The following is a 22,382-nucleotide window of genomic DNA, read 5'->3' on the forward strand; positions in this document are numbered from 1 at the left end:
GAACAGGGGAAGAAGAGCGTGAAAGCAGAGGAAGGAACAGTGAGGATACAGGGAAGAATGAAGAGTGGAAAAGGAGTTCAGATGCAGAAGAAAGAGGAGTGAGGAAGCAGGAAAGAAAGGAAAGCAGAAGAGGGCAGATGCAGAATAAAGAGGAGAGAGGAGACGGAATAAAGATCAGAAAAGGGGGGGGGGAATGCAGAAGAAAGAAGTGAGGATAGAGTGAAGAAAGAGCAGAAGAAGAAAGCAGATGTAGATGAAAGAGGCAAGGAGACGGAAGAAAGAACAGCACAGGAGGAGAGCAGAAGAATATAAGAGGAATGCAAGTGCACAAGAAAAAGCAGTGAGGATACAGAAGAAAGAACAGCAGATGTGGAGTGCGTATGCAGAAGTGGAGTGAGGAAACAAGGAAGACAACAGCAGAAGCAGAGCAGCTGTAGAAGAAAGGAGTGAGGATACGGGGAAGAAGGAAGAGCAGAAGAGGAAAAGACGTGGAAGAAAGGGCAGTAAGAATACGGGGATGATAGGACAGTAGCACCAGTGCCCAGATGAAGAAAAGAGAGGGATGATAGAACAGCAGATGAGAAGTGCAGATGCAGAAGGGTGAGTGATTATACAGAAAAGAAAGAAGAGCAGAACAGGGCAGACAAAAAAGTAGTGAGTAGACAGGGAAGAAAGAAGAGCAGAAAAGGAGTTCAGATGCAGACAAAAGAGGAGGGAGGAAGCAGGGAAGAAAGGAAAGACGAGGAGTGCAGATGAAGAATAAAGAGCAGTGAGGAAATGGAAGGAAAAAGCAGCAGAAGAGGAGTGCAAATGCAGAAAAAGGAGCAGGGAGGAAGCATGGAAAAAAGAACAGAAGAGTGCAGAGGCTATGACCTAGTTGCCATTACAGAAACATGGTGGGACCACTGCCATGAGTGGAGTGCTGCAATGGATGGCTACAAACTCTTCAGGAAGGATAGGCAAGGAAGGAGGGGCGGTGGCGTGGCTCTCTATGTTAAAGAGTGCTTTGAGGTTACTGAACTTATGACTGGGGATAATAAGGTTGAATCCTTATGGATTAAGATCAGGGGAAGAGCCGACAAGGCAGACATCCTGGTGGGCATCTGTTACAGACCGCCAAACCAGGATGAAGAGACAGATGAGTTGTTGTATGAGCAGCTGGCGGAAGCTGCGCGATCGCCGGCCCTTGTCCTCATGGGGGACTTCAACTTCCCCGACATATGCTGGGAATACAATTTAGCACAGAAGAAGCAGTCTAGGAGGTTTCTGGAATGTATGGAGGACAACTTCTTGATGCAGATGATAAGAGAAGCTATGAGAGGAGCTGCCCCGTTAGACCTGCTGTTCACAAACAGAAAAGGTCTGGTGGGAGATGTAGAAGTTGGGGGCTGTCTTGGGCAGAGTGACCACGACATGGTAGAGTTCTCGATTGTTGCTGGAGTCAGGAGGGGGAACAGCAAAACTGCTACCTTGGACTTCCGGAGGGCAGACTTTGAATTGTTCAGGAGACTAGTAGGGAGAGTGCCCTGGGGCTCAGTCTTAGAGAGTAAAGGGGTGCAAGATGGCTGGTTGCTCTTCCAGAAGGAAGTCTTAAAGGCGCAGGAGCAGGCTGTCCCCCTGAGCCGCAAAATGAGCCGGTGTGGATGAATAGGGAACTATTCTTGAGGCTCCAGGAGAAAAAGAGAATCTACCTCCTGTGGAAGAAGAGACGGGCAACCCGGAAAGAATACAAAGAAGTTGTTAAGATGTGCAGAGAGAAAATCAGAAAGGCAAAAGCCCAGCTTGAACTCAACCTGGCTGCTGGCGTAAAAGGGAACAAGAAACTCTCTTACAAGTATATCAACAGTAAGAGGAGGACCAGGGAGAATCTCCATTCTCTACTGGATGAGGCTGGGAATGTGACCACTGAGGATAAGGAAAAGGCAGACGTTCTGAATGCCTTCTTTACATCTGTCTTTAAAAGTCAGACCAGTTATCCTCAGGTTTCTCCACTCTCTGACCTGGCAGCCTTGGCTGGGGAGCAGACTAAAACCCCCACAGTTCAGGAGGAAACAGTCAGAGACCTGCTACTCCAACTGGACTGCCACAAGTTCATGGGACCGGATGAGATTCACCCGAGAGTGCTGAGGGAACTGGCGGAGGTGATAGCCGAGCTGCTTTCCATCATCTATCAGTGCTCCTTGTTGACGGGCGAGGTCCCTGAACACTGGAAACCTGCCAATGTGACTCCCATCTACAAGAAGGGCTGCAGGGAGGATCCGGGGAACTACAGGCCTGTTAGCCTGACCTCGGTGCCGGGGAAGATTATGGAGCAATTGTCCTGAGGGAGATCACGCGGCACGTGCAGGACAACCGGGGGATATGCCTAGCCAGCATGGGTTCACGAAGGGCAGGTCCTGCTTGACCAACCTGATCTCCTTCTATGATCTAGTGACCCGTCTGGTGGATGAGGGAAAGGCTGTTGATGTGGTCTACCTAGACTTCAGCAAAGCCTTTGACACTGTCTCCCACAGTATTCTCCTGCAGAAGCTGGCAGTCCGTGGCTTGGAGAGATACACTCTTGGCTGGGTAAGGAAGTGGCTGGAGGGCCGGGCCCAGAGAGTGGTGGTGGATGGAGTTAAATCCAGCTGGCGACCGGTCACGAGTGGTGTTCCCCAGGGGTCGGTGCTGGGGCCTGTCCTGTTTAATATCTTTATTGATGACCTGGATGAGGGCATTGAGTGCACCCTCAGTAAGTTTGCAGATGACACCAAGCTGGCTGGAAGTGTTGATCCGCTGCCTGAGGGTAGCGAGGCCCTACAGAGGGATCTGGATAGGCTGGATAGCTAGGCTGAAGCCAATGGGATGGGATTCAACAAGACGGGTCATATGCCGGGTCCTGCACTTTGGCCACACTAACCCCAGGCAACGCTACAGGCTTGGGGCAGAGTGGCTGGAAGACTGTGTAGAGGAAATGGACCTGGGGGTGTTGATAGACGCTAGACTGAACATGAGCCAGCAGTGTGCCCAGGTGGCCAAGAAGACCAATGGCATCCTGGCTTGTATCTGAAATAGTGTGTCCAGCAGGAGCAGGGAAGTAATTATCCCCCTGTACTCAGCACTGGTGAGGCCGCACCTCGAGTACTGTGTCCAGTTTTGGACCCCTCGCTGTAAGAAAGACATCGAGGCCCTGGAGCGTGTCCAGAGCAGGGCAACAAAGCTGGTGAGGGGTCTGGAGCACAGACCTTACGAGGAGCGGCCGAAGGAGCTGGGATTGTTCAGTATGGAGAAGAGGAGGCTCAGGGGAGACCTTATTGCTCTATATAACTAACTGAAGGGAGGTTGTGGTGAGCTGGGGTTCGGCCTATTCTCTCGTGTGACAGTGATAGGACTAGAGGGAATGGCTTCAAGCTGTGCCAGGGAAGATTCAGGCTGAACGTTAGGAATCCCTTCTCTGAAAGGGTGGTCAGGCACTGGAATGGGCTGCCCAGAGAGGTGGTGGAGTCACCGACCCTGGAGGTGTTCAAAGAAGGCTTGGATGTTGTGTTGAGGGACATGGTTTAGCGAGAACCATTGGTGATGCATGAATGGTTGGACTGGATGATCCTGCGGGTCTTTTCCAACCTTTGTGATTCTATGATTCAATGATTCCAGGGACACGTGTTAGAGACATTAGAAAGACAAACCTCAGAGTTGCCCCATAGGATCGTGCAAAGAGAAGGGCACGTTGCAGATACCCCGTCCAAAACCTTCTCGTGTCCCTAGAGGGGCAGCTGCACCTGCGGCTTCCCTAAAGTGCCTGTATACCAACGCGCTCAGCATGGGACATAAGCAGGGTGAGCTGGAGATCTGTGTGTGGTCACAGGGCCACGATCTCATGGCAGTCACGCAGACGTGGTGGGAAAGCTCGTGTGACTGCAGTGCAGCCATGGAGGGCTGTGTGCTTCTAGGAAAGACAGGCTGGGGAAGCGAGGTGGAGGAGCTGCCCTTTATGTGAGAGAGCAGCTGGAATGTAATGAGCTCCACCTGGGAGAGGGGGAAGAATGCATGGAGAGCGTGTGGGGATTTGGATACGGGATGGGATATGGCAAAATGAGATATATATGGGCATGGGATATGGATAAGGATATGGGATGTGGACACGAGATGAATTTGGGATGGGATGTGCGGACATGAGTTTGGGATGGATGTGGGATGATACGGATATAGGACGTGGGGAATGAGATGGGGATAGGATGTGGGACTTGGGAGTATGGATAAGGGATGGGATGGACTGGGGATGGGATATGGGATGGGATATGGATAGAGGATGAGATATGAGGATACAGACATGGGATGGATTTGGAATATGGTTATGGGATGGATATGAGGGTATGGATATAGGATGGGCTATGAATACACGATGGGATATGGGATGGGATAAGGTTGTAGCATATGGATACGGGTTATGGGATGGCAATGAGATGGGACTGTAGTGGTGATGGGGTCATAGGGGCTATGGGGCTGGGATGCTGCAGTCACCTGTCCCCAGAGTGCCCCCCGGTGTGACATGCAGAGCCCCACAGCCGCTCCTCTGCCTTTTATTCATGCAGAGGTCTGGGGGGGCGGCGTCTCCCAGTCCACCTTATCACAAAATAAATCTTATTTACAAAAATAAAGTGTGTGCCCCCCTCAACTCCACCCACCCCCGCATGGGAACAATGCGGTCAGAAGGACGGACACCGGGGGATCTGCAGAGGGGTGCCTCCAACTTTGGGGTGTGACATGGAAGGGGTGACACAGAGGTGTCCCCAGCAGTGACACCCCATGCATGTTGACAAAAGCAACACCCAGCAGCGATGACAGCTGTTCCACGCTGATGTCACACACGGTCCCCTCTGGTGGCAGCAGAGTACACCACCACGTCCCCATCCTTGTGGCACATAATGGTGACAGCGCCAGAGAGCTCCAGTGTTACCAGGTCCGGCTGGAGGCAGGCCTGGGGGGTGACAAAAGACAGTCGGCAGCTTAGAGATAGCATGGTGACAATGTGGGGCTGGCTGTGCCCATGTGGTGGTCAGAGCACAGGGAACGGTATCACCCGAGTGATGGTGACACACAAGAGATGCCAACACCCAATGACACCCAATGACAGCGACACCTGATGACGCCAACAACCAACGATGGTGAACCCACCGTGTCACACCCGTGCCGGTCCCCATACATCCTCTGACTGTCCCCAGCCCCCCTGCCGGTCCCCTCTCCTCATCACCTCTTTGATGAGGATGTCACAGCCCTCCAGTTGCACCACCGCAGCAGGGAGAACAGCTGGGGACACCGGGGGAGTCAGGGAGACGGCGTCACCCGGCTCCCGGAACTTTAGGATGCTGACGGAGCTCTCAGCATAGATGAGGGTTGGGATGGCGCCAGGTTCCACGGTGACAGGGACAAATGTGGGGGCAGGCAGTTGTCCCGGTGTCACCTGCGGTTTTCCCCACATCACCTGGTGGCCATAGGGGGCTTTTTCGGTGGGAACTGTCAGTTTCTGCAGGGAGGTGGGGGGAAAAGATAAAACAAAATCAATATTTTATTTTAACAAAAATGGGAGTTCTTCAGGGCGACCCCACAAGGATGGAGTGGGTGTGTGTGTGCGGGGGGCAGGGAGGAAATGTGTCACTGCATGGGGTTGTTTCCAAAGCACTCACTTGAGACTCCTGGAGGACTCCAGGACCCCCTGGTCTCCCCAAAACACCTCCGGGGCATCTCCAGACCCGTCTGAGGAATCCAGAACCCTCCAGACCCACATGAGGACTCCCTGAATGCCCCAAGACTCCTCTGGGACATCTCCAGACTCTTCTGGATGAGTCCAGGGCTCCCTGGCCTCCCCCAAATCCCTCCAGGACATATCCAGATCCTTCTGCATGACTCCAGGGGTAGACGTGGGGCTTCAGTAAGGAGGAAAAGGGGGTCTGCAGGTGGATGGAGGGGTGGAAGGGGGAAGACGGGGGATTGTGAGGAGCTTCCGTGATGAGAAAAGGGGGTCTAGGGGTGGAGAGAAGGGGTTGTGGGGGGGAAGGAGGGGAACAAGGCTTCTGTGGGGAGGAAAGGGGGGCTGTGAGTGGACAGGGGCGTTGTGGAAGGGAACTTGAGGGGTTGGGGGGGGGAAGGGAAGAATGTGGCTTCTATGGGGTGGAAAGGGGGATCTGGGAGTAGAGGGGGAGTTATGAGGAGTGAAAAAAGGGGTGAGTAGAGGCCGCCATTGGGAAGAAAGAGGGTCTGGAGGGTGCTGTGGGGGGGGGGGCTGAGAAAGGGGTGAGTGGGGCTTCTGTGGGGTGGAAAGGGGGCCTGGGGAGAAACTTGAGAGGTTGGGGGGGGGGGGGGGGGAAGGATGAACAGAGTCGCTAGGAGAAAGAAAGGGCACTTGGGGGTGAAGGGAGGGGTGGAAGGGGAGAACCGAGGGTCGTGAGGGGCTACTAAGGGGTGAAAATGGGATCTGGTGGGTGGGACTTGGGGTCAAAATGGGGGAACAGACTCCAGGGGTCAGGGAGTGGGGAACAAAGAGGTACAGGGGACTCTAAGGGTCAGAAAGCAGAGCTGGAAGGGAGGACAGAGGAGCCTGGGGATCAGACAGACGGGACCTGGGGGTGGCGGACTCTAGGGCGCAGAATGGGAGGACTTGAGGGGGTCTGGGGATTCTGGGGGTCAAAATGGGGGACTAGGAGGAACACTGAGGTGGAGAGGGGAAGGGAGCTGTAGGGATCAGAATGGGGGAATTGTAGGGGGAATAGTTTAGGGGGGGGGGGGATGACAGGGAAACCTGTGGGTCAGATAGAGGGGACTGGGAGGGGGGGACTGATGGGGACAGCATAGGGAGAGTAGTGGAGGGGAGAGGGGGGCAAGGGACACTGGGAATTAGAATAGGGGACTGGGGGGGGCAGACAGGGAACCTGGTGTAAAATGGAGAACGGGTGGAGGGGCACTGAGGGGAGGCACTGCGGTGCGGGGTGGAAGAGGACTCCTGGGATCAGAATGGGGGAACTAAAGCTGGGGGGGGGCGCGCCGGTGTGACCCTGGGGGTCAGAAGAAAGGACTGGAAAGGTTTGGGGTGATTCGTGGGGGGCGAGGGGAGGAGAAGGGGGTGAGGGCAGGGAAATACCCTGGGTGGGGGGGCACAGGGCATCTCCCGCCGCCGAGCAGAGGCCCTGAGCACCGCAGCGGCCCCACGGGGCCAACGCAGAGCAGCACGCAACCCCCCCACCCCCGAACACCCACTCGGAGAAGCTGAAGCGGCGCTCGGAGCCCCGGGGCTGCCCGGCGGCGCTGCAGCAGCGTTGAACCCGGCACGACTTCCGCATGGCGGCCGCCGCCGCCGCCGCTTCGGGGCTCAGGGTGATGACGACACAGCGCGGGCCGATGACGACACGCCGCCAAAGGAACCGCCAGCGCATGCGCACAGACACCGTGCTGCTACGGAGCCGCTGCCACGCATGCGCATTCGCCTCGGGGACGGCGTCCCTGCGCAGCGCAGCGCAGCTCAGCCTGCACGCACGGCTGGGGGGGAACGGAGCGCCCGCAGGGACCTCCTCGGGAGGTGGGGGGGCGGAGCTGTGGTTATGGCGGCCGTGAGTGGGGCTGTGGGGTCGGAGATCCGCAGCAAGATGCGGCGAAACAATGGGATCGGGGCAGAACGGGGAGGTATGGGAAAAGAGCCAAAGAGCTGTGGTCCGTGGAGTTCAACCCAGCTGGCGGCCGGTCACGAGTGGTTTCCCCCAGGGCTCGGTACTGGGGCCGCTCCTGTTGAACATCTTTATCAATGGCACTTGTTGTGTAGTCCCCCAGGTCCTCCAGAGCTGCGCTGGATGCACTGAGCAGCACGGCGTGGTGCAGGGGATGTACCGCCTGTGCGGCGTGGCGTCCAACATCCACAAACTGCGGTCAGAGTGCTGCGACTGACACAGCTGTCAGTAGGGGCAGAATGGGGCACGTGCCACGTTCTGGGCCTTCAGAGGGCAGCTCCGTGCAGGCAGCGGTGGTGCGCCAGGCTTGTGGCTGTTGGATAGAACACAGGCTGCTCAGTAGACTTGCTGGGGCAGGAAGTTCTCCTCCAGGATGCAGCGTTGGAAGGCTCTGGGACTGCGCTGTCAGCTCTCCTTCCCGTTTGCTCATCTCTGCAGAGCCCTTCTGAGCAGCCCCTGCTCCTCCTGGCTGCTTTGAGCTCCTGGCATGTGATTGTAGACGAGGCAGCCAGTTGTCAGCGTAACTGGGAATGCCTTAGCCAAAAGAAGAGGCCCCCTTTTGGAAACGTCTCATCTAGCGTGGCTTGTGTGTTGTTGGCGACCGAGTGCTTATTTCTTCCTGTAAATCTGGAACCCCTCCCTTTTCTTGACTGTATTTTGTATTGCTTTCTACTTGTTGTTTTCCCCTTCTTCAGCCTCCCCTGCCTGTTGCTGTGTCCTTCTCCCCGGCCATGAATGTGACTCCGAGCAGAGTCCTGACCCAACCCAGGACAGCTACGTCTGTGGCGTTCACAGTGTGAGCTCCCTCTGCAAAATGTACTTCAGGGAGCTCCCAAACCCTCTGCTGTCCGACCGGCTGTATGAGCAGTTGTCAGTAAGTACAAGGCACTGTCTTTCATTTACCTCTTCCCTGGGCCTCATGGCATACACATAACGTCTGCACACCTGTTCTGGTCTTCATTCTGTTTCAGTTGGGGTTTTCATAGAGATCCAAAGGGTGAATCTGTAACACCAAGTGCTTACTCTGACATTGTCTTCCAGTGGGTAGGATAACCAAGTCTTAGCAGAATACAGCACCTCCCCCGGGACTGTGATGGCTGTGCTGCTGCTTTCTGATCCTCCCTCTTACCTGTGGTTTTCCTTTACAGGACACAGTTCTTTATCACGGCGCAAGTCCCTGTGGGTGTCTTCTCCTTCCACAAAGCTGCTCACACTGGAGGAGGCACAGGCACAGACACGAGGCCACAGCAACTCTCCCGTTGTGTCAGACAGCAGAGAGATTGAAGCGGAAGAAGGCCCCGCAGCTTTACAGGGGAAATTCCACCCAGTCAGTGGCTTTCCATCCGAAAGGTAAAGAGGAGTTTCTTTTCCAGCACCTATCATAGTTGTTGGAGTGGGCTTTTTCCCCATTATGTTGCTGCTGCAAAAACTTGCTGAAACTAAGTTATCCTAGTCATGCCTGAAGTGCAGTAGCGAATTTCCACTTACTTTGGACTCTGAGGACTCAGCTAGCATACAGCTGCCCCATGGGCTCAGTTTAGCCACACAGCGGCACCGTTCCTTTCTTGTTAGGCAGGCAGTCACGAGGCGTATAAAGCCATCTGATGTCTGTCCTTGCCTGTGCTACCTGTACCTGGAAACACTGGGGTTTTCCAGATTTCAGGACCACGAGCCTGAAACACATTCTGGTTCTCCTCTAGCAAAGCTGTGGGACAGGACAGAGTTGCTTGCGCTAGAAATTAAACATGGCTGGCAGCGGGAGGAGCTATAAGAATGGAAACATCCTCAACTCTTTGAGAGAGACTGAGTCTGTAAGGTGTGTGTCAGCAGAAACCAGGCAGGGCTAGGAACAAGCAACTGCTGGCAAGAGCTCAGCGCAGCTCTTCCCTCACCCTGCGCCACAGCTCACACCATTCCCTCTGTTTTCTCACTCTAGAAAAAGTCCAGCCAATGAGATGAAGAAATCAGCAGCTGGCAGTTGGCATTCCTGTTTCAGCCTGGGAAAATCACCCTCTGTGGCCAAACAGATTGCAGCGCAGACCCAGGAGCCCTCAGAAGCAAAAGTCGTGGCCGTGGCAGGTAAGGGTGCAAGTCCAGCTTTCAAAAGACTGCTTTTTGGCAGCATGGAATTCATGCTTTCAGTGTGCTTGTACCTCCTTCTAGCATTCAAGCCTGCACATAACATCTTCAGTTATTCCTAACTGGGAATTCTGTCTTTCCTAACTGGGTCTCCTGTTCAAGATCTGGAGCTGACAGAGCACACCGTTCTCGTGCCTTTTTCCCCCTGAGTAGTTTTTGAAAGACAGTATATGGGCACCCCTACAAGAAGTCTCAGAGTGTCTCCTTCTGACACTGTTACTATGGAAGTACGAATACATTTCTGGCTCCATTCTGTTTTTGTGTCAGAAGGCAGACATTTAAACTATGTAAAGGCACTTTCCCACAAGCATTCCCACAGAGGGAAGGCATCCAACATCCTTCTGTAGCTATGGAGACTCTGACTTCTCAACCCTTTTGGTGTATATTTTACTGCCTGGATAGCAATCAGGTATACAGATTGTAAGGTAACTAGGCATAGGACCAGAGAGATTATCGCATTTACAAAAGAGTAATGAAATAAAGAACTTACCCATGTCATGGGCTCACAGAAGGAATCCACAGGGAAGTGACTTCCAGATAGAGAGCCTTCCTCCTTGGGAGTCAGCCCTTAAATGGGGTCTAGGAGCCAGGCTCCACCCCTTCCAGTCACTCAGGTGAAATTGCATTCACCTGTGCCCCTGTGGCTGACTCAGTGCTTGCCTCAGGTGGTCAATCAGAGGTTCAGGCCGTGATTCAGCAGTTCCCATACACTGTCTCTTTCCAAATTTACAAACAGCAACTGTGCATTTTTGCAGAAGAACACAGCACAAATCCTGCAGTGTGGGCCAGCGGGGAGTTTTATCCCGCCTTCTCCCTGATGCCATTTGGAAATGATATCCTTTAGTCTTCAGTGTAACAAACACATTCCATGACTGTGCTTTAAAACAGTCTCCCTTGAGTGTTTTAGTTGTGCTTGTTTAGTGCTCATAAAACCATCTGTGCAAGTGCTGCTGTCTTCCCCACTGTTAGTTGATTGCTGTCAGGAGCTAACCAGTTATCCCAGGCACACGCAGCAAGGAGCTGCTGTGGCACGGTGGGCGTGTGGAGCAGCTGTCTTCCAAGCTGTCCTCTGCAGCAGTTAGCATTTTGTAGGTTACTCTTGCCCAGTTTGCAGAACGAGTATCAAAAACTGATACTCTTTTGTGAAGGAGTCACTGCGGGTTTAAAAAAAGGCAGTCTGACATTCCTGACTGCAGATAAGCAACAGCACAGATGCCTGCCATCCCCGCAGTAAAAGCTGGTCTTGGTAATGAAGCAGCTTCTCCATCTGTGTCAGGCAGTGGTATCAGGGCAGTGCTCTTCAGAGCTTGGTTTTCCTTTGAAGGACTTTGTACAGCTGACCTCACCTGCCTTTCATTCCTTGCCATCTCCTCCTTTCTCTTCTAAGGGGAAAAAGGCAGCCTTGGGAAGGAAAATGATTTGAGGGCACTTAATTAACAGCTATTGCTAACTCCATACGGTGAGCATCTTGCATGCTGCTTGAAGCCTGCTTGAAAAACAACACCAAGGCATTGCCTCCTTGGACAGTGACAGTTTGACGCTCACCCCTGTGCATCTGCTCGTTCCTAGGTGAATCTAACCGGTTTCGACCCAGAAGACCCAGGCCCAGTAGTGGTGCGCTGTGCACGTCCTTCAGTGCAGAGCTGTCAGGAAGCACGAATCGCTGCAGTTCTGATGACAACAACAATGGGGATAAGGAACAACAATGGGGATAAGGCGCTCATCTGCGTTCCTGCCCCCATGTCTCCTGGCTCTGCTGAAGATGCTGACCTGAGCCCACCAGCCATCGCAGTCGCTAGCCTGGATTGTGACTCAGTGTCCTTCCAGTGCAGCCCACCTCATGCAGAGTCTGAGTGCCCGGGCAGCAGCACCTCCATGAGGAGCAGGTCGGCATCGCTGAGGAGGACTTATAATCAGGCAGCCAGTCCCAGGCACTGGGAGGCACACACAAGCGTGATGCAGTCACGCTGCTCTCTGAATTCTGTGCTTGATTAATCCAAAGAAATCTTTATGCCATGATGAGCAAACCATGCTATCTACCAAATGATGTCACAATCTTCTTTCTCAACCTTTGCTTCCCTTTCCTGCACAGGAAGCAGCAACCTGCTGGCCATCAGAGCGTGTCAGTGGTCATCAGAAGGCTTTGTTGGCTGTCAGAGGGCTCCACTGATCATGAGAGATCTTCCCTGACCATCAGAGGGCTTCATTAATCAACAGAGGGTGTCATCGGTCATCAGAGAGGAGATTTGAGGTGCCTAAGGGAGGGGATCTGGGGACTGCATGTTGGGTAATGGTGGAGGGGAACCGGGACTGAAGGAAGAGGGCTGAAGCAGATCCAAGTGCGGGACAGTTGGCTGCGATAAGGGAGGGGTAAAAGGAGAGCGACCTGGAGACATCGTGGCCATGGAGAAGGTGGAACAAAGGGTGAAGGGTTTGGGAGGAACTGGAAGGAGGAACTGGGAGAGAGCAGAGGGAGGGTACTGGGGCTGCTTGGCAGCACGGGGAGCTTCGTCCTTTAGGGATTTTGGAGCAGGCAGTGGAGAGGGGATAGAGTCCCACGGGTGCAGGGCATGGAGCTGGGGACCCCTCCCAGCACTTATGGGTGGCCTCTGCCAGGCAGGGACAGATGGGAGGGGTCCCTGCTGAGCTTGGGGACAAGGATGCAGACACACAGAGTGTGGCTTTGCTGAGGGCTTTATTGGTCCTTGGAGGATGTCGGTGATCATCAACATCTTCATTGGTCTTCAGAGGACCCCACTGGTCAGCAGAGGATGTGAAAAGGTGTCACTGACCACGGAGAAGCCTTGTCCCTGCAGGGTTTGTGCCCCAGGATTGCGGGCAGGAGAAGGGCTGGCAGCAGCCCAGGGCAGGGTGTGTGTTCCTTGGGGACAGCAGCCACAGCCCCTATCCCATCTGCACAGTGACCCTGGGCCATCCCTAGGACACCTCGAGACCTCCTCTGCGCAGCCCCACAAAGCACAAGGGAAGGTCTGGGGGTGGCAGCGGTCCCCCTGGAACGGGACAGGGATGGTGCCCTCTATGGCATCCATCCCCAGGCTCTGACGCCCAGTGCTCAGGGCTCCCGAGAGCCCCACGGTCCCTCAGTGTCTCTGTTCCAGTGCCACCCTTATCGTAACAGACTTCTTCCTTATGTCCAACCTAAAGACTCTGTCCCCTTCTTTCTTGCAGCCCCTCTTGAGCTACTGAAGGCCGCTCTTAGGTCTCCCCGGATCCTTCTCCAGGCTGCCAAGTTCAATGCATACCAAGAAATGCTTCATGGAGACAAATCAGTGGAACTGTAAAGACTAGAATGTCTTTAACCTCAACAGAGTAATTTTCAAAAGTCAAATGGGCTCTGTTATAGAAGCTAGTTATGTGATAGCAAATCTGACGGCAGGAAAATCCAAACCATTTCCCGATGGTGACTTTGTTAAGCAATGTATGGAAAACACAACAGGCATAATGTGTCCTGATTTAAAACACAAAAACCAGGTGTCTTCTGCATCTCCTAAGGGTTCCTACTGGTTCTCCAGGAGTTTCGCTAAGGAAAGATGCTGGGTTGACAGTATTGGCTTCTACATCATCCTGCTCTAGTGCAACTGCTACTGTTCTTCCCAATTTCTTTCTTTCCTTACAATCCCTGTTTCCGTATACTCTGCAAGCCCCCTCTATTAATTTGCCCAGGTCCCTTAGCTTCCCAGGTACCTCACCCGTTCCTTTAATCTGTAGAAAATAAAGCCATCCTTGCCCTGACTAGCAAAAGACCTTGGGAGGTGTAAACAAGTTCAGCAGACATGGAGGGACAGAGTTTCCTCTTTCAGAAAAGCTGAAAGATTGTAACTATTCATGTCAGACAGACCCTCTCAACACAGTCAGGAGTTGTCTAGCTTGTACACCTGGCATGGGTGTGAGCAGAGGCTATAAAGACCATGGGCAAGCCCCACCAAACCTGAGGTGGCTTGACAGCGAAGAGTGGAGAAGCCCAGCTCCAGTGTCATGTACTTCAGGGCAGGATGGAAGATCCAGCACTGCCACACGCATTGGCAAGAGGGTCACGTTTAATAAGTGCATACTGACCAAGTGCATATTGTTCATCACACACAATAAAAGTTTTTGTTGTGCACTAACAACGGAGTCCGTGTCTAATTGCCACAGGTAAACCTTGTTGTTATTTGTCTTCCTCAACCTGTATGAGGACCTTTGGACAGGATTTCAAAAGGGCATGGAGGGGTTTTACCAGTGTTCCATAGTGGTAGGCGGCACCACCTGGTCATCCCCAGGAGACTCTGGAGCTCCTCAGCTGTTTGAGGTTCTGGAGTGTGGCAGATTGTTTCCTTCCTGGCAGTCCTCAAGGTTCAAGGCCCAGCTGTAACTTCCTATCCCAAATAGGGTCACTTGCCGTTGAGTTATTTATGCCTTCTGTTGAGAAACCTGATAATCATTTAAAGCAAGAAATTCATTGCACGCAGTCCTCTTTTTGTTTCCGTGGCATCCACATACTGCAGTAAAGTTCCACCATGGGATGGAGCCAAATCTCAGGCTCATGAGTTGACCAGTTCTCAAGAATCATTGGGCCGTTCTCCCAGCTCTGGGTAACACTGTCCAGGTTAACCGAGTCTCTTTCCTCTCGTATTAGTGGTCTCCTATTCAAAGGCAAACAACCTTTGGCTTCCTGTGGCGAAACCAGGCAGAAAAGGCATCCTTCAACTCTGGAAGGTAAACTCCACCTACTCATTCCCTAACTTGGTTAATAAAATGTATGGATTTGCCACCACGGAGTGTATACCTTCAACAATTCTATTACTTGCCCTCAGATCTGGTGCCAAACTATAGCACTTGCTGTCCAATTTTCATCGGCATGACTGGAGTGTTGTATTAGGGCTGCATTTTGGCTCTGCCAGGTATTCCTGATACCCCCACTCCTAAGCATTCCTTATTTAAGATTTCTGTAACTTCTGGGGGTACAACATTGTTTTTCCAGTTTGTGTTAAAGCCAGACTTACAATTTTCCATCAGTTAATTCTCTTTGCCCCTTAGCTCCAGTTTTATTGAATTTAAGCTCTGGATCCATTTGTTCTAATAAGTCTTGCCAGAGTAGCGGTTTTGGAGAACTTGGCATGTACAAGAATGTATGTATTCCTACTTGTTTTCTCAGCCTATACTTAATTGATGCCGAAAGGTAAGCTCTTTCTTGTTGGGCAGTCGCTCCTACTACTGCTGCAAAATCATCTCCGGGTGGTAAGAGGCACCCGAATACACCAGAAAATAAACCTGCTCTCCTAGCTGCAATTTAACCAATGGATCTGCTAGGGTCAACTTGTCAGGTTCCCATCATTCAGCTTGGTAGGATTTTTCCAGCAATGTGCCATTTCCCTGCAGTTTGCACACTGCTTTCGGTCCAGCGGGGGTTTTTTGGGCAGTGTTCCCTTTTGTATGCAATTAATTCCAAGATGTTCTTCCCCTATCTTACCCACACATCCTACTTGGTCATGGGCCCACATATCTAACTTGTAACTTGTAGGATTAACTGTATCAATTCTATGATCCTATGATTCTATGAGAGGCTGGCACCAGCCCCAGGGACGGAAGCCACGTCCACAGCCAGACAGTGTGGCACCAGGCGTAGGGCCTAAAGCCAAAGCCAGAGACGCTGGCACCATCTCTGGGACTGAAATCCACAGCCAGACAGGCCAGCATTGGCCCCCCGGCCTAAAGGCACTGCCACAGCCAGAGAGGCCTACACCTGACCTGGGGCCTAAAGCTGCAGCTAGAGAGACCGGCACCGGCCTCAGAGTCTGAAGCCACAGCACAGCCACAGCCTGAGAAGCCAACAGCAGCCCCTGGTCCTGAAGCCACAGGCAGACAGGCCAGCACTGGCTCCAGGGCCTAAAGCCACAGACATCCACGTCCAGTGAGGACGGCAAAGGCCCTGGGGTTTAAAGCCACAGCCACAGCCAGAGAGGCTGGCACCAGCCCTGAGGCTTAAAGCCACAGCCCAACAGGCCTACACCAGTCCGGGGCCTAAAGCCACAGCCCGACAGGCCTAAAGCCACCGGTTTTGTTTTCTACTGGTTCCTCTGGGACTCCACTGACCACTAGCAGGCCATACTGGTCTTGACTGGTTTTTATTGGGCTGCACAAGAATCATCTTCACTTCTCCAATTATTTTACTTCAAACAACCCCATTGGGTGACCCTGGTGTTGGTTTCCTAAAATTTGGATCTGGGAGGCGTCTGTTTCCTTCACTTATGACGTAAGCAACGAAGCGATGTGGGTAATCGCTGAGGTCACAAACACTGCTGGGGTGGGAGCGTCTGTGCCACAGCTGGTGAGCAGAGCTGGTGCTCTGGTGAGCGTGCTGCACGCAGACTGAGCTCTGGGCCTTCCTTAGAACAGATCACCCTGCGAGTGCCCATCCGAAGCACCGCTGTGGCGTGTGCATGAGCAGGGCACAGCTTGGGCTGAGCGGGCCGAGCAGGTGAGCTGGGTTTGGTGCTGGGTGGTTGCCGGGAGGTGTCTCAGCAGAAAAGCTGGGCTGGGGAGGAGCTCCCAGCTCCTGCCGTGCCCCTCAGCATGGCTGTTTCCAGGGGAAATGGGTTCTTGTTGAGATCCCATCCCACGATTTGGTGAGGATGACGAGATGTCATTCCTCCCCTGGAAATCTGCTGCCGGGCCCCCACCTTCACGTCAGACATTGAAAGGAGAGTGCAAACTTCATAGAGAGCAATTTGTGCCTCACTGCCCCACGGATGGCTGGGTGCAGAGCTACTGAGGAGATGGAGAAGAGCACCGTCTCACAGAATCACGGCAGTCAGACACAAGCTGGAGCTAGCGTTGTGCAGCTCTTGCAGCCAGCTGGTTTCCAGACATTGCCCTCCTCAAGAGACTACATTGCCTGGCAGAAGAAAGCTGGGAAAATGCTTCTTCCTCACAATTTTCCACTTGTTGGTACTTTCTGCAGGGTTCCTGTCCAAAAGGAGATTTCAGAGATCAAGGCAGTCTCAGGAAGAGTGAGGCCAGCTCTTTCCAAGAGCAGAGAAGTTCCTGCAGAGAGAGCCCTGGGAACTTCGGCTTCCTCGGAGACAGCGGTCATGTCTCAGCAAGGAGACGACTGCAATTCCTATTTCTGTCCTGTGAGTGGAGAGGTACGGCTGGGTTTCTTTTGCTTGGTTCTTCTTCCTTTGTCTCATTTTTAAGGGAAGGGACGGAGCAGGAGGAGCCCTACTGGTCCTTTGTGACCTCAATAACCGGTTGGATTCTGCGCCCACTGCTGACAGCCAAGGCTAATGGCAAGGACATGGCTCAGGCGGTATTTTCCCTTAGTGATAATTAGCCTCTCAGCACTCTGATATCCTATCTCTGGCACGGTCTGGAACCTCTCTGCAAACCTCGGGTGCCCATTCCCACCACCGTTTCTTCCTTTTTCTCTTCAAAAGCAGGGCGGCGCAGTTCCCTGTGTTTGGGAACAGCAGCCAGCAGGCTGCCAGAGGTCCAACTGCGCCTTTCAGCGCACAGAGGGACGCGACGGGGACAGACCGTCCTTACTGCCATGCGAAAGTGAGTTTTTTCAGCCCTCTATCGCGAAGCATGGAAGAATGATTTTTGAGTACTACCTCTGGGCGGGTGCAGTGCTGCAGGGGATGTCAAGGGAGCATCCATTTGGAGTGCAGGAGGAGGGAGCAGTGAGAAGTGGACTATCAGTTTGTGTTTGGGCTGTCAAAGTAGCATCTTTCTGTTTTCTGGGGGGACATGGGCTTCTGCTGCCTGCTGGTATCTGTGAGATCAACACATGATATGTTGTGGTAGGGACGGAGCCTGCGTGTCCACAGAATGGTGCGGGGCAACGGGGAAAACGGAAAGCCTCCGCAGGTAAGAACCTGTTCTGAGCTGCGGTGTGGGTACCTGCCTCTAAACAGGGCTGCGTGAAGGGGTGGGTGTGTGATGGAGGAGAGAGGAAAGGGCATGGCAGATCTGTGCCTACTGCAGAAGTGGCACAGCGCTGTAGCAGCGGAGAGGCAAATGGAAGTAACTGGTCTTGAAGACCAGAAGTTTGTGGTTGGCTGTGCTCAAATCTTCCTCCAAAGAGATGCTCTTCATGCATTCCTTGTCTCCTTTCTGTTAGAAGCTGATGCAAGCGGCCTTCCAGCAAAGCGCAGCCATGCGGAAGGCCAGGAGAGGAGCGCAGAGTGTGGCACAACACCCAAGAGAGGTACAGACACACAAACAGGCATCTGGGTTTGGTGCACTGTCTTTCTAGTTAGTTAGGCTTCCTGTCTGTTCTTTTGTGGGACTGTTCTCCTTGCGTGTTGCTTGGGGTCTTAATCCCTGGGATTTCCTGCTACCTTTCCTGTTCTGATTTGTAATGTGAATCACCCAAGATCCCTTACTGTGAACATGGTACGAGAGAGCAGGCAATGACCCTTTGGGATTTTCTTGCTTTTCCCAGCAGTGGCGACCAGCTTGGATGTGCCGGAGGACACCACGGACATTCAGGGTTTGCTCTCTTGGATCAGTGGTGAGTTTAGGGGCTGCAGAGCCGCAGGTGTGTGTTTGTACAGAGGGGGTGTGGGAAGGCTGTCCTCACCATTTTGGAAGATGTTCTTGCATTCTCAGATGTGGCAAGAGCTGTTGAGGTCCCCCACGAGCACCGCAGCAGCCCTGCCCCAGGATGCTTCATCGCTGAGCTCCCTGACTACCCCAGGGACAGCAGAGAGCTCAGCACAGACACACAGGCTGTCGCCGGGACCCCCACCGACCCCTTCTGGGGACTTCCACCATCCCCTGGGCTCCTGTCTGAGCTGCAGTGTGGGCTGTCTCCGCTGCACCCCGTCGTACCACCAGAGAGTGTCTGGCTCAGTCCACGGCTGACTCCCCTGGCTGTAACCACACCTCCCTCAGCCCAAACCACAGAGCCTGTCGAGGAGGTGCAGCAAAGGCAGCCCCAGGGGCTTCAGGCTCACTCACCACCTTCACTGGGCTCTGTCTCCTGCCTGGTGGCAGAAAAGAAAAGCAGGGGCAGCACCAAGCGGACCAAGCGCCCCGCGCCTGCTGGCACCCCCCGGAAAAGGGAGAGCTCCCAGCAGGAGCAGCCCACCAGTGGTGTTCCAGCTAAGAAAAGGAAGCTGCCACCTCAGAAGGAAACAAGAGAAAGAAAAGGCCGCATACACCCACAGCAATTGAAGCTGTCTGGGGCCAGCGCAGGAGCCAGCAGCAGAATGCGAGCGGGTGCTGCCAGTGAGCTGTACATGCACTTGTGTGCATCCATCCAGGCCGTGCACCCGCTGGGGCAGAGGGTGACTGCGGTGGGGCCGGTGCGCCAGCCACCCTCTGTGCAGCCCCAACCCACACCCAGCGCTGGCCTGGCTGCCCTCCAGCCCCAAGACAGTGACACAAACAAGGCAGCGCCGGCACCACCAGGCACCACGGCGCGAGAGGAGGACGCAGCCAAGAAGATGGCACCGAGCTGCCTGCGCCCATCCCTGCAGAGGAGCTCAACGCTGTGGAGGCACCCACCATCATCATCACAGCTGCACCACCAGCAGCCTCGGCCACTGCACCCCTTGCACTTCGTGGGGCGCCAGCGGGGTGGCAGTGCCACAGTGCCCAGAGTGTTGGAAAAGTCGCGGCCCATCACAGCCGAGCAGCGGCCCAAGCGGGAGCACATGAAGAAGCTGGCCCAGGAGGAGCGGCAGCGGGCGGCCCACCAGATGAAGATCGGCCCCGTGCAGTTCCTGGTGCAGCGGGAGATAGACATGGCCGTAGCCGACGACTACGGCTACCTGTAACGCTGTGCTCCTCGCCGGCCCCGCAGCACCAGGCAGCAGCAGCAGCGTTCCAGGGGCACCAGCAACAGCCCCATGCCTCACCTCCAGAACCGAGCCGTGCTCCAACGTCAGCATTGCAGTGGATGGGACATTGTCTGGGCGCTCAATTGTTGTGGGATGGCAATTTTAGGAATATTGTTGTTTCTGTTACTCTTTGTTTTCTACGATAGGTTATTAAATGTTTTGTGTTCCCTTTCCTATATACCTCTGCCTGCAGTCATTTGTGCCGTGTCACAGCCCCCCAGCTCCCCATGCCCACCTCCGGGGCAGGATGGGGCACCACAGATGGCCGTGTCCCTCAGCTGCCACCACAGGCCTAAAGATACCTCAGGTGTCACGGCTCTTCTGCCTCCACGCTGTTTGGGTCCTGGCAGTTTTGTCTTCAGACGGGGACTCAGCCCAATCTGTACACCCAGAGCAGGATTTTCCCGTTTGTGGCCAGGCACGAGTGGTGTCCTGTGGAGAGCTTTTGGGACCCGGAGCACTGGCTCCGGGAGAGGGGCCATGATGGGATGCAGCTGGTAAGGAGATAGGGCCCTGCTCATTAAACCAGGCAAGGTCGTGCTGCCCTCAGGAGCAAGGAAGTGATAAGAACATGCTGCAATTAAGAAAATTGAGTGGTATGTGGTAAACAATCGGGCATTCATCACGGGACTGTCACGGTATCTAGCGTTGATGGTTACTTTCTCACGTAAAGAACTAACCAATAAGAGAACCCAATTTGGCATATGTAGTAGCTCATTAACTATCGTATAAATGCCTGCGTGTGCTTCAATAAAGCTGAGACTTGTTGATCATGAAAGCATGAGACTTGTCTCCCGCTGATTTCCTACAAATAGTGACCCCGACGTGATCCAGTAACGGCGCACCACGGTGGGACGGCGAAGGAGTTCGGGTCCTAAAGCAGCGAGGACGGCTAAAGCACTTGGGAACCAGAGAGAGGAGTGCCGAGCCCTAGGTGACCTCATCGGAGAGCCTGGTCGATACGGGCCGCCGAGACCTTGTAAGGCTGCAATAGCGCGCGCTGACAGATAAGGGATGGAAAGGCAAGCGGCTTATGATTTATTTACTTGCTTTCTGAGAAAACGACAAATTAAGGGAGTAGACTTACAGAAGGAACTCCCCGGGTTATTAGCTTATGGTTATGCGAAAGGGTTTTTTCAAGACCCACATTTAGTACATGACCTTACAGAATGGCATAAATTTGGGGATGCAATTTGGCAAGCAGTTTTAGATGATGATAAGACAGCAAAAAAATGCGGGAAACTGTGGAGAGCAGTTCACAATGAACTGTTGCAGCACCAAGCAGAAAAGAAGGCAGCGGAACAGGCCAGTGCTGCACAGGGGAGAAATAAGGATTACAATGGGTGGCCGGATTGTCCGTTGCCCCCCGCAGTGACTACCTTAGTGTTGCCGCCGGCCGCGGAGCATGCCACATCAGCATGTTCGGAGCCAAGCGCCCCACCCCCGCCCCTAGTTACGGCCGCGCCGGGTAGTTCACCTGCGCCTATTACAATGGGCCCAATAAACCCTCCGAGCAGTGAGCCGATCCCTGGGGCAGAGAGTGACCTAGCGGGGGCCATTGCACGGGAGAGGCGGGAAGCTTGGGCGGTGCTGGCACGGGCCTGCATGGAGGCGGGGGATAACGATGCAGTGGAGGCCGTGCGGCACATGGCGTTTCCGGTGATATATGCCTCTAATCCTGCGGGAGGGATGCAGGCCACCATCACAGCTTTAGATTGGAAATTATTATCGCAGCTACGATCTACAGTTAGTCAGTTTGGGGTAAAAAGCGAGCCAGCTAAGCAGATATTGGATTATATTTGGAGTACGCAGATATTGCTGCCATCCGATTGTCGGGCAATAGCAAAATTGATCTTTTCACAACATCAACAGCTGTTGTTTAATGCATATTGGCAAGAACTGTGCCATCAGAGTGTCTCAAAGGCTAGGCAGCCGGGAGACCCACTACATGGTGTAACTATCGAAGAACTCTTAGGGCTAGGGCCTTTTTTCAGAACACAAGCCCAAGCATTATTAGGGCCAGATAAATGTCGAGAAACTATGTATTTAGCTAGACAGGCCATGGACAAGATTAAGGTGCCTGATGGATTGCCATTTTATATGGGGATCCGACAAGGTAGAGATGAGGACTTTGGGGCATTCATAGATAAGGTAGCCGGGGCTATTGAAAAGGCAGGGGTGCCAGAGTACATGAGAGGAGTGATGTTAAAACAGTGCGCGCTCCAAAATTGTAATTCAACAGCACGTAGTATTCTGAGTACTTTGAGGAGTAATTGGACTATTGAAGAGGCACTGGAAAAGCTATCAAGTGTGCCGGTAGGGCCCCAAGCATTTCTGGTTGAGGCTATTAAGGAGTTAGGGGCAGGTTTAAAGGCGCAGGCTGAGGCCTCTCACAATCAAGTGCTAGCAGCTCTTGCATCCTTACAAGCGTCTGCGACAACAAATTTAGGCCCGAGATCTCCTGTTGCTGGTCGCATCAAATGCTATCGCTGTGGTGGCATGGGACATATGCGTCGTCAGTGTCAAGCCACCGGTTCATGGTGTCACACATGTCGTATGGACAACCACAATACCAATGCCTGTCGACGCCGGTCGGGAAACCCCCAGCCCAGCGCGAGAAAGAAACGACGGCTGCGCGCAGACACAAGTAGCCGTTTCCAGCCAGCAGCAGCCCTGCAACCAGCCACACCAGGAAGCCTCG

At 53.6% G+C, this 22,382-nt stretch overlaps 3 protein-coding genes across 8 annotated transcripts; 2 read left to right on the top strand and 1 right to left on the bottom strand.

The window, feature by feature from the left end:
- Window positions 1–4,446: 4,446 nt before the first annotated feature.
- Window positions 4,447–7,349, bottom strand: LOC107049645. Of its 2 annotated transcripts, none has more exons than XM_040648895.2 (4): window positions 7,115–7,349; window positions 5,664–5,906; window positions 5,231–5,503; window positions 4,447–4,957 (listed from the first exon to the last, which is right to left on the bottom strand). In XM_040648895.2, the coding sequence occupies exons 1-4, from the start codon at window positions 7,136–7,138 to the stop codon at window positions 4,841–4,843; spliced, it is 657 nt and encodes a 218-aa protein (XP_040504829.1). In that variant the 5' UTR covers window positions 7,139–7,349; the 3' UTR covers window positions 4,447–4,840. The 2 variants fall into 2 exon arrangements, with proteins under 2 accessions (XP_040504829.1, XP_040504828.1); XM_040648894.2 differs by having other exon boundaries at window positions 5,664–5,927.
- On the top strand, window positions 7,280–13,960 carry ARHGAP33L1 (Rho GTPase-activating protein 33 like 1). Of its 4 annotated transcripts, XM_040648892.2 has the most exons (7): window positions 7,456–7,653; window positions 8,390–8,568; window positions 8,843–9,044; window positions 9,631–9,773; window positions 11,403–11,719; window positions 11,926–12,084; window positions 13,023–13,960. In XM_040648892.2, the coding sequence occupies exons 1-4, from the start codon at window positions 7,572–7,574 to the stop codon at window positions 9,651–9,653; spliced, it is 486 nt and encodes a 161-aa protein (XP_040504826.2). In that variant the 5' UTR covers window positions 7,456–7,571; the 3' UTR covers window positions 9,654–9,773; window positions 11,403–11,719; window positions 11,926–12,084; window positions 13,023–13,960. The 4 variants fall into 4 exon arrangements, with proteins under 4 accessions (XP_040504825.1, XP_040504824.1, XP_046757568.1 ...); XM_040648891.2 differs by having other exon boundaries at window positions 7,280–7,549; window positions 11,403–12,084; XM_040648890.2 differs by lacking the exons at window positions 9,631–9,773; window positions 11,403–11,719; window positions 11,926–12,084; window positions 13,023–13,960 and adding an exon at window positions 9,395–9,510 and having other exon boundaries at window positions 7,280–7,549.
- Window positions 13,961–15,940: 1,980 nt separating this feature from the next.
- Window positions 15,941–20,468, top strand: LOC112533568 (msx2-interacting protein-like). 2 transcript variants are annotated; one of them, XM_040648896.2, is made up of 7 exons: window positions 15,941–16,311; window positions 16,795–16,978; window positions 17,270–17,390; window positions 17,640–17,702; window positions 17,956–18,042; window positions 18,280–18,348; window positions 18,447–20,468. In XM_040648896.2, the coding sequence occupies exons 1-7, from the start codon at window positions 16,274–16,276 to the stop codon at window positions 19,616–19,618; spliced, it is 1,734 nt and encodes a 577-aa protein (XP_040504830.1). In that variant the 5' UTR covers window positions 15,941–16,273; the 3' UTR covers window positions 19,619–20,468. The 2 variants fall into 2 exon arrangements, with proteins under 2 accessions (XP_040504830.1, XP_040504831.1); XM_040648897.2 differs by lacking the exons at window positions 15,941–16,311; window positions 16,795–16,978; window positions 17,270–17,390 and having other exon boundaries at window positions 17,494–18,042; window positions 18,283–18,348.
- The last annotated feature ends 1,914 nt before the right edge of the window (window positions 20,469–22,382 follow it).

The sequence above is a fragment of the Gallus gallus genome, chromosome 16, assembly GCF_016699485.2.
Source record: "Gallus gallus isolate bGalGal1 chromosome 16, bGalGal1.mat.broiler.GRCg7b, whole genome shotgun sequence".
Classification (NCBI taxonomy): domain Eukaryota; kingdom Metazoa; phylum Chordata; class Aves; order Galliformes; family Phasianidae; genus Gallus; species Gallus gallus.

What these genes read in the sequence shown, in the direction of transcription:
- LOC107049645 (XM_040648894.2), bottom strand. Translation starts at nt 7,138, where the DNA reads ATGCCCTGTGCCCCCCCACCCAGG. An exon ending in CCTGTGCCCCCCCACCCAGG is followed by an intron (nt 5,928 to 7,114) that starts GTATTTCCCTGC and finishes ATCCACCTGCAG; the next exon opens with ACCCCCTTTTCCTCCTTACT. An exon ending in GAGTCCTCCAGGAGTCTCAA is followed by an intron (nt 5,504 to 5,663) that starts GTGAGTGCTTTG and finishes ACCTCCCTGCAG; the next exon opens with AAACTGACAGTTCCCACCGA.
- ARHGAP33L1 (XM_040648890.2), top strand. Translation starts at nt 7,312, where the DNA reads ATGGCGGCCGCCGCCGCCGCCGCTTCGGGGCTCAGGGTGATGACGACA. An exon ending in CGCAGGGACCTCCTCGGGAG is followed by an intron (nt 7,550 to 8,389) that starts GTGGGGGGGCGG and finishes CCCCTTCTTCAG; the next exon opens with CCTCCCCTGCCTGTTGCTGT. An exon ending in AGTGGCTTTCCATCCGAAAG is followed by an intron (nt 9,045 to 9,394) that starts GTAAAGAGGAGT and finishes GTTCTCCTCTAG; the next exon opens with CAAAGCTGTGGGACAGGACA.
- LOC112533568 (XM_040648896.2), top strand. Translation starts at nt 16,274, where the DNA reads ATGAGCAGGGCACAGCTTGGGCTGAGCGGGCCGAGCAG. An exon ending in GTCCTTACTGCCATGCGAAA is followed by an intron (nt 17,391 to 17,639) that starts GTGAGTTTTTTC and finishes ATGTTGTGGTAG; the next exon opens with GGACGGAGCCTGCGTGTCCA. An exon ending in TGGCACAACACCCAAGAGAG is followed by an intron (nt 18,043 to 18,279) that starts GTACAGACACAC and finishes TGCTTTTCCCAG; the next exon opens with CAGTGGCGACCAGCTTGGAT.